Source organism: Sceloporus occidentalis, unplaced genomic scaffold (assembly GCF_023333645.1).
Source record: "Sceloporus occidentalis isolate IW3139 unplaced genomic scaffold, rSceOcc1.0.p SCAF_4, whole genome shotgun sequence".
NCBI lineage: Eukaryota > Metazoa > Chordata > Lepidosauria > Squamata > Phrynosomatidae > Sceloporus > Sceloporus occidentalis.
In genome coordinates, this window is record NW_028316984.1 from 143,736,853 (window position 1) to 143,746,983 (window position 10,131).

General features: G+C 39.0%; 1 protein-coding gene across 1 annotated transcript in view; it reads left to right on the plus strand.

The window, feature by feature from the left end:
* Nucleotides 1–1,303, plus strand: part of LOC149314772 (cytosolic phospholipase A2 epsilon-like) — a 35,664-nt gene extending 34,361 nt beyond the window's left edge. The window contains exon 18 of the mRNA XM_089523143.1: nt 1,077–1,303. Coding sequence (XP_089379269.1) covers nt 1,077–1,303 — 227 coding nt within the window. The remainder of the gene's footprint in view (nt 1–1,076) is intronic.
* The last annotated feature ends 8,828 nt before the right edge of the window (nt 1,304–10,131 follow it).

Sequence of the window (10,131 nt, forward strand, 5' to 3'; positions counted from 1 at the left end):
GTATGTGCAAATCCATGGCTAAAATGGAAAGTGCATGCATGTTGGAACAACAAACAAACAAACAAACAACAACAACAAACAGCCAAACAAAATAATGCATACATAAACTTTTAGTTGCTCTTTTGGTAATGGGAAACCCTGCTGGTGTCTTTATCCAGCAAAAGAGAAAATTGAGAGGCCATATAATAGCCCATCTTCAAAATAGCAATAGCAATAGCAAGACATTTCTATACCGCTTATCAGTACACTTAAGCACTCCCTAAGTTTTTTACTTTACAATGTGTAAGCCAATTGCTCCCAACAAGGTGGGTTCTCATTTTAGTGACTTTGAAGGGATGCAAGCCTGACTTGAGCTTCAGCCCTTGGCTGATATTGAACTCGCAATCTTGCAGTTTGTGAGTGAGTGGCTGCAGTACAGGCATTTAACCACTGCACCACCAGTCTGAAGCCTTGTCACATGGAAGGTGGAGTAAACTTGTTTTCTGCTCCTCTACAGGATAGGAAACTAATGAAACAGATGAAAAGAAGCAAGATCCCTCTAAATTTTAGTAAGAACATCCTGATGGGAAGAGCTGTTTGTCCTTGGAACTGACTAGCCCAGAAGGGGTTAAAATCTCCCGTTGGAAGGTTTTACACCTCAGGGATGCTTTACTTGCTCATCAAGATGATCTTTGGTGATTTTCTAACTCTGCAGTGTATGTTTCCATTATGAAACATTTTTCCTGATTTCTACTAAGCTGGCACATGCCATTTCCCCTCAATCATCCTGCACTTTTCACTAGAAGGTGGAGTGCTTCTCCAAGTTGCTTAACAATTAATATGCAAATTCCCCTAAGTACTGATGAATACATGTAACCCTCTCACTCTTCTTCTAAAGAATACTCAGGTCATTTGCTATTATTTGGCACTAGTGAATTGTATTTCAAATAAATTTCAAATAAAAATGGGAGCTAATTGACAAGATACACAAATATTCCTCTCTGAAATGATATTCAATGTGCTGATTAAAGGATAGGCTTTAGAACACTACTAAGCAATAAAGCTGGATACTCACTTTTCTATCTTTGTTTCCATAGGTATGGAACGTAGTCCTAGTGAGATGGAGGAAGGTCAAGCTAATGTCACCAGCACTATTTTTTCTCCATATGCTACTGGCATGATACAATACTCAGAAGCAAATTTCAACAAGCTGGTGAATCTGACTAACTACAATATCCTTAATAATGAACAGTTGATTCTTCAGGCTTTGCGTACAGCAATAGAACGAAAGAAACAGCAGAAGTCTTTATTTCCTTCTTCTTAATGTTCTACAAATTAATTGTCCTTATTTACTTACTCTGGAAGCTACCACATTTTGTTCATTTGTGCTATTGGCCAGTATTACCTACATGGGGAATTATTATTACCATTTCTCATATCCCAGTTGAGCAACAATGGTTTAGAACCATCTTTTCATCATAGAAAACACATTTCCCCCCCTGCAGAATTGTGTTAAGTGGATTCTGGGAGGTGATGGCTCAAAAATACGTGATTCACTCAAGATTCAAAAAGATGGAACTGGAAGATAGCATTCCTTGATTTGAGTCTAGCACCATAGAGACACTGGTAAAGTACAGACTTGAATTATTTTGATTCACCAACAGAGCATTCAATGGCAAAAAAACTTTCATGACTTGGTTTTTATTTATAAGTGCAAATTCATCCTTGAGAATGGCAAAAGTGAGTGATGATACGCATGTAGGAAGCATGGATTCCACAACAGTGCCTTCTGCTCACCTCACCTCATCCCAGGTGCACCACTTTTCAAGAGAGAAAATTTGCATGTTTACTAAGACTGGTGTGTCGTTGAGCGCTGTGTGCGAAGCTGAATTGTTAAAGTAATTGAAGAAGTAAATGTGGTGTTCAGTAATATAAATTATTATTAAACTTTATTTCTAGAGCGCTGTAATTATAAACTGCCATGGAATGATGAATGTTATGTGTTGTTCATCCTTCTTTCATGAGTATGTGGAATAGAGCTATGCTTTTTGACCCTTGAGGGACACAATGCACCATTTCAGTCTCCTTCAGAAGGTGGTAGAGAAGGATAGAATGAATATTAAACAATCTTCAGAAATGGTCGAAAAGGTGTTTCTCAAATGTCAGGAAACCCTGATAGGGAGAAAACTGGACTGATAAGAATCTTTGCTGCTTGGGACTTATTCTGCATAAAATTTGTCCATGTTTTTTCTTGAACAAAAACTAGCATTTTCTGCCTAGGAAAGAGCACCTTCTGTGCAGAAAAAACATTGAATGTGTCTTCCTGCATGAACAGAAGATTGGACTGGATGCCCTTGGGGTCTCTTCCAACTCTATTAAGTTTATCACATGGCACTTGCAGGAACCGGAATGGAATGGCATGGAACGGTGGTGTACAAGGGAAGAGAGGGGAATCACCTGTATCTCCATGGAGAGTTCTTACAAATGTTATAACATAAACATGCTCTTCCCCAACCTGGTGTCATCAAGATATGCTGGTCGACTCTTTCCATCATCCACACCCAGTATGGCCATGCTAAGGGCAGTGCACATGTTACCCAATCCATTTGAGTGTAGGATATCTCACTACCAATCAGAAGAACTAAATTAAATAGATAAAGAAAGTTTAAGATTAAGAAAGTGAGGATTTTCACTGGTCCAGTGTCCTTTCAAGATTCATTTGAATTCTTTAAACTTGATCTTAATCTTGAAGTTCCACCATTGCTCAACTTGTTTCTGAAAACAATGAAATAGCAGTGTCCTCATGAGGAGCTGTTTTTTTAGAGAGAGTTTATCCAGAGAGAGTTTTCACTGACTGGAACTTGCCTCCTAACAAAATTAGCAATTTGCCACTTAAGCTTTCCCTGCAGCAGAGCTTTGTACAGGGACATCAAGCTGCCATGACTCCTTACCCAGAAGTCAAAGGATCACATGTCTGGAATAGCTGCAGGACACAGCAAATGCTGGAGAAATTCATGGCAGCACAAATGCATCCACTTTATACTAGATAGCCAGAAAAACAAGAGGTTGTGTTTATTATCCTCTATTGGCTACACTGATATTGTGCCTTTCCTCCATTGAGCTCAAACTGATTTACATGGTGATGTACAAGGGAAGAGAAGGGAGTCATTGTATCTCCATGGAGTGTTCTTACAGGTGTTATAACATAAACATGCTCTTCCCCAACCTTGTGTCATCAAGATATGCTGGACGACTCTTTCCATCATTCATACCCAGTGTGCCATGCTTGGGACAGTGCACATGTTACCCAATCCATGTATAAGCATTGGGTGTATAAGCAATGGTGGAGTATCACTACATCTCTTCCATCAAGTATGTCACTATATGCCCGGTGGGGGGGGGGGGGACACAAGGATTTATTAGTTACCTACCTGCTCCATTCTTCAGCACCCCCACTTTGCTCACAGATGTCCTTCCCACATACCTGGAGTATGAAAATGCTATCATGTGTCTTTTTGGGTCTGATTCAAACCGGTGATATGACTGTAGCATTGAGCAATGTATTCACTTTGTGAATGAAATGATTTAATAGCACAGATAAAATACATCACCCTATGTCAGCTTACCCACAATGTTCTTAAGTGAAGCAAGTCCACACCTTCAGGTACCAAGCATTACGTAATCAAATGGTGAACGAAATGCATGTAGGAGGGCGTGAACTGGAATAACCTCCTTTATTTTGCTGCCCAGTTTTGGGGTGGAAAAAAAGGAAAGTCCAATTCCAGTTTTTGATTTTTTTTTTAATGGAAGTGATATATATATATATATATATATATATATATATATATATATATACACACACACACACACACACACACACACACACACACACACACACACACGCACACATTAAAAAAAATCTTAGGGACTTTGTCACATGAGACTGCCAAAGCAGAATTACAGCAAGATAACAGCCTCGGTGTCCATGTCTGTCTTGTTGCTGCTTCTTCTTCCATCCATTCCTTGAGTGCTGTTTTTCATTAACAGGCAAAACCCATCAATGGCCCCAATTGTGCTGCTTTTCCACTATTGATTCATGTGTGATAAGTTCCTCCCATTGCAGTTCTGATATGCAGGTAGTCACATGATGCAAGTACGCATGATAATGCCCCTCTCCCACTTGCGATATCCAAGCAGGCTGTTTGTCTTCTTCTTCTTTTCTTTTCTATCAATTGCTGTAGCTATGCAATTGAAAAAAAAAACTGAGTGAAAGACATGCTGGGAAGGGCAAGAAGGTGGAGTTGTGAAGGCCACTGTGTAGAAAACTGAGCCCAGGACTATAGCAGCACCATGGCATTTTTAAAGACCTGTGTGAAAATGACTGTTCCCAAACTGGTTTCCTTGCATTTCCTACACTAACACAATTGTGGCATCTTAACAACCTGGTGTGATAATGTTCTAAGAGGTCACTTGTTTGCATTATCCATGCTTGCTTGAAACTTTTTTTTTTTGGTTTGCATATTTAATGTGAAGTCAAAAAGACACCCTCCTTGTTCTGATTTCTTTTAACAAACCGTGCACGCGCACGCACGCACGCACGCACACACGCACGCACACGTGCACACACACACACACACACACACACACACACACACACACACACACACAAGAGATTCCAAGGAAGAGCATGCATCATTTCTGGAATGCATTGACTAGAAGTGATTGCTTCATAGAAATGACAGTTTGTCTTGTCATTCAGCAAGGTGTGAATGTGTTTTTTCCATCTTGAGAGACATCATGACTCCTCCCTACAGCACTGAGACCAGTGGTTGCAGGGCAGGAACATTAACCCTTTGCTCCAAACTGGAATTGCTCCTCCTGTGCCTTACTGTTTGCAATGACAACAATATTAACAACAATTAATTTTTTTAAGGGGGAGTTATCTTCCCACTATGTATAGGAGGCATGAAATCAGCATGATAGAAAAAAACAGGCATAGAAACCCTCCACAAAGATTAATAAGCTATTTAATGAACAGAAGCAGATTTCATTTTCTAGCAGCCAATCACAGTTCAAAAAGGCTTTTGAGGTGGGGCTGTGGGGGAATTAGCATGTACTGCATAAAGGCAGGAGTTGGGGCAGACACAGTTGGTCAGTGAGACTAGAGCAGACAGGGAGTCAGAGAGCCAGAGTCAGTTGGCTGGTTTGGTTAGTCTAGTCAGAGGCTAGGTGGTAATCCTGTTGAAAGAGATAGTGCAATGAAGATTATTTAAAGGCCAGTTATTTGAATGATGATAAAGTAACCATATTAATCTTAAAATAGCCCATATAAGACACTTTATTTCTTAATGGTATTCAATAAAAGTTACACCATTACCTTCTCCTTTTGTGTCGTGTCTTTTAGATTGTAAGCCTGAGGGCAGGGAACCATCTATTATCCCCTCTGTTGTAAGCCGCCCGGATTCCCAGTGATTGGGCAGCATATAAATAAATCCAATTATTATTATTATTATTATTATTATTATTATTATTATTACTGGTTTTTTTTTTACAGTGGATTTCTCTGTCTGAAGCAATTTCTATGAACTATAAACAAGACCTTACATGTTATCCAAAATATCAAAACCTGTTTGGTTAGACATTTGGGATCCTGACCCCTTGAATTTAGGAATAGTGTTGAAGTTGAGTGGGAGGGGCAGGGAAAGCATGTTTTTTGTGGGAGTTTTGGGTTATGCCAGCATCTGTGGCTGGCATCTTCAGAGAATAAATTCTTTCAGAACATGGTCACATAGCCCAAAAACACCACAAAAACTATGGATTCCAGCTGTGAAAGCCTTCAACTTTACAAAGTGTAAGTGACTGGGAGCCTTCTGAGGTTGGAAGGCAAAAGGAACCTAAGGCTTGAAAGAGGTCCTATTACACTCATCCTTCCCTCTGCCAACTACAGTGCCCCCTTACCTTATTCGTATGCTCGAGCCCAATTGAAAACAATGGGGCTCATGCCTGTGGCACAGAGCGATGTGTGCACCATGGCCGCATGCACCATTGCCTCTTCTGGTGTGCGGCTTTCCACATAAGTGGAAAGCTGCATATGGCGAGCCTGTGTATGACACGGGCATACTGTATTTAATAAACAGCCACGTAGCACTAAAGTATGTAACTAGTATCATCTTTATCCTGATTTACAATAAAGCTGGTGAGCCTGAGTGTTATTTGTTATGTACCTACAGTTATGAGTAAGTCTTTAATCCCTTAATCCCTTAGCTCAACCTTCAAAATTTTTCATCTAGTTAATGCATACTTTCAGTGCTACACACACTTCTCTGAGAGTACCTGTTAAAAGACGGTGGGGAAGGTATACTGATAAAACAAAGAACTGCATTGCATGAATGTTAATTAACTCATACCTACTCTGTAAATACATATGCTTCTTTTTTAAATTAATAAAAAAAATATGGCTATGTTCAGACATTATCTGGTGATGGTATGGATAATTCACTATTAGTGCTCCCTTCTGTGAATTGTCCCACACCATCTTTAAGAATGTTGATCAAGATAAAGTCCATTACCTGGCCGGCCTTGTTCCCACCATATATGTATTGCTCATGTATGTAACATTTTGCTGAGTGAAGTGCATTGTCACACCTTGCAAAACACTGCACCTTTCTTCTCATCTTTTTCTTTTCCTTGTGACCAAGGAATGAGATCTATTCCTTTCTTTTCTCCTCGATGGATCAAAGCTGGCATTCTATAATTAGAGGCATGGTTTAAATGCTTCATAGCAAGATAATTCCATTTTGTCTTGCTTTCTAGTTCACTGTAACAAGAAACAATGGCTTTGGACTTCAGGGATCTCACTCAAAGGCACACAGAAATATATTACAATGCTGCCCCCCCCCCCCATGCTTAGACCACATTTAACATGAGAGATATGTTCTGGGACCGTTAACCTATAACAAAACATTTGGATAATCACATGCTGGAGGACCTAGGGATTCCTGGATAGACCATATTAATCAAATCAGCAAGTAATCAAACCTGCAAAAACCAAAGCCACAAATGTGGGCCACTGACTGTATGTCAAACTCCATTTTGTTCTGACTATCATGTTAAATATAACTTTGGTCTCAAAAAATTAACCACATAATTGATTTTATTCCCCTAATTAAAAAAAAGAAACAATGTATATTGCTACCATCAGATGGTGTAAGTATGAAAGGGAAGACATTTTTTCTTTCTAGAGAACTCTGGGCCTTTTGTTAACTTTAACCAGAGCAAAAATGCCTCCTCAATAGTCAGTCATAGAATCATAGAATCACAGAATCATAGAATCATAGAGTTGGAAGAGACCACAAGGGCTATCCAGTCCAACCTCCTGCCATGCAGGAAATCTAAATCAAGAGCTTGGAAAGTTACTTTAAGAAGAATGACTATGTGGAAGCCATCTATAACTGAGTAGTGGAGGAAAATGCTCTGGATGAAGAATGAACCTAATTTGTGATTGGACACATGCAAGCTTTTATCCTACTACATATCCATGAGATGGTATGAAGGTTGTGTTTGAAAATATTAGCTATAATTCTGCCCTCCACTATCTTTTTCAGTTGGTGCTTTTTATTCATTCACTTCAGCTCTCCTCAGCCTCTTAGATCAACTGGGCAGCAATTATTAAGGGTTCCAGAGGCCAGATTACTACTAGGAGGACCTTTTCCATCTCGGCCCCCAGCCTCTGGAACGCGCTGCCCTTTGAGCTCCGCTCGGCCGCCTCCCTTACTCAGTTTAGGAAGGGGTTAAAAACATTCCTATTTGAGGAGGCCTACCCCTGACTCTCTGACCACTGAAGTATTCTCTCCTCGCCCCCTTTGTCAGCATGTTAGCTGGCATGAGTGGTGGTTTTTTATTGTTTTACTGTATAAGGTTTTAATGCTATGTTTTTTGTGATTTTATATTGTTTGTATTGATATAGTGTTATATTGTCATTGTATGCTGGAAACCGCCTTGGTCCTAGAAAGGCGGTATACAAATAAAATTTTACCTTACCTTACCTTAACTAAAATATGATAATACTATATTTATTATTTTTTCTATTTATGTGGAATGGGATTTTGGAAAGCATTTCCATTGTCCTAAGGGAATCTACATCTAAGAATGAGCAGAAGACAGATTGGTTGAGTTGTTGAAACATATAGAAGAAATAAGACAAATTTGCTGAATACCATGAAGCTAAAATTTCTGAAAGCCATTCATCTAGATATACCAGCTTTTCTTTTATTGGACAAGAAACATGTTTAGCTGGTTCTTTGTGTTCTGATGCATTTATTACTTTTTACTGTATTACAGAAGCACAAATCTAAAATTATGTTAGGCAATGGATGTATAAATAGATAGAAGGGGCCATGCAGGGCTTGAGAATTATAATGAAAATAAGCAGTTGTGAGGCACAGCCACATTGAGCTGTACTCCTAAAACCACTTATCTGGAAGTAAGTTTCACTAAGTAGACTTATAACTCTACTTATATACATATATATGTGAGAGTCAGCACAGTGTAGTGGTTTGAGTATTGGACTATGACTCAGGAGACTAGGGTCTGAATCCCTGATCAACCATGGAAACCCACTGGGTGACCTTGGGCAAGTCACACTCTCTCAGCCTCAGAGGAAGACAAACAGCAAATTCCCTCTGAACATATCTTGCAAAAAAAAAAAAAAAAAAAATCCCTGATAGTTGTGCCTTAGGGTTGCCATAAGTTGGAAGTGACTTGAAGGACCACAACAGCACAACAACCATATATACAAGCTGGTCTGAGTTAACATACCCTCTGACAAAGAAGCTCATTTTTACAAAGTCTTTTCACCTTGTCCTCTATCTAGCAGGATGTTTTTAAGTCTCATTGGCACTGGAAAGATAATAAAGAGTGTTGGAGAAACATAGATCTTCAGTGCAGGGTCACATCTGTGTGTTTGCTGTAAATAATGCAACAAACAGAACTTGAGTTGGGAGTGAATAGGATTCTACTCTACCTGATCCCACTGTAGCTGTTTGAACCTGCCTACAACAGATAAACAGCAATTGCCTCCAGAATCCCTTATTGAAACTGTGTGAATAGCAAAACTGAGAGAAAAAAAGGGAAGAAGATAAGTCTGCCTCAATAGCTACTCCTAGAATGTTAAAAAAGCATAAAGAAACTTTCAATAGTCTTTAGAAGGTTGGTAATTTCCTTCTTTGTTTTCCATGCTCACCACAAAAAGCTTCAGCTTCCATTATGCTCTGTTTTCAGAATGCCAAAACTCAGAAGCACTCTCCCTTATGTTCAGACTGCTGAAGAAAGATATTTTGTGGGAAAAAACAATCTGTAATGAAGGGGAGAATATTTTTATTCAGTTTTCCAGACTGCTGAGTCCTGTGAAAACTGAATATTACAATGTAATGTCTTCTTTGCAATGCACTCCCATAATGTCTTTAACTCCATCTTACATACATTTTCAAACACTCAATGATTCCAAATGTATTGATTTTACACTGCTTTAGTCATGATGAATGCTTGTTTTGTCATCATGGAGATGTTGCTGTCATCTTTTCCTACCATTAGTCATCAAAATAGCAATGCATTTTGTCAGAGTGCCCTTACCAAAGCCCTGCAGTGTTTGTCTGGAGGTATGCAAGCACATATGATATGTGTCCTATCAGGTGACTTTCTGCAGCCAGGTCACTGAAAGCTATTTAATGTGTGTAATATTAGCTGAATCTCTGTCACTCTAGTGAACAGAGATTAGTCAAGGATGTTATAGAATATTTAATGCTTGCTGGATGTTTTTCAGGGTCCATTCATTTACTGGAATGGAAAATTCAAAGATATTGAAATAAGAAGTGAAAAATATGTTTCCATAGAAATTTGCCACGCTGACATGAATTCCTACATACAAATACTTTGAGCCTTAAACAGTGATGTTTGTTTATTTGTTTGTTTGTTTGTTTGTTTGTTTGTTTGTTTCATTTGTATGCTGTCTTTCTCCCAAGGGACCCAAGGCAGTTGACAGACACATAAGAAAAAATGTTGTTGTGTGTCTTCAAGTAATTTCTGACTTGTGGTGGTCCTAGGAGTTTATCACATGGGAGGAATTTCTCTTAATTTCGAATGAAAAGTAAGTGG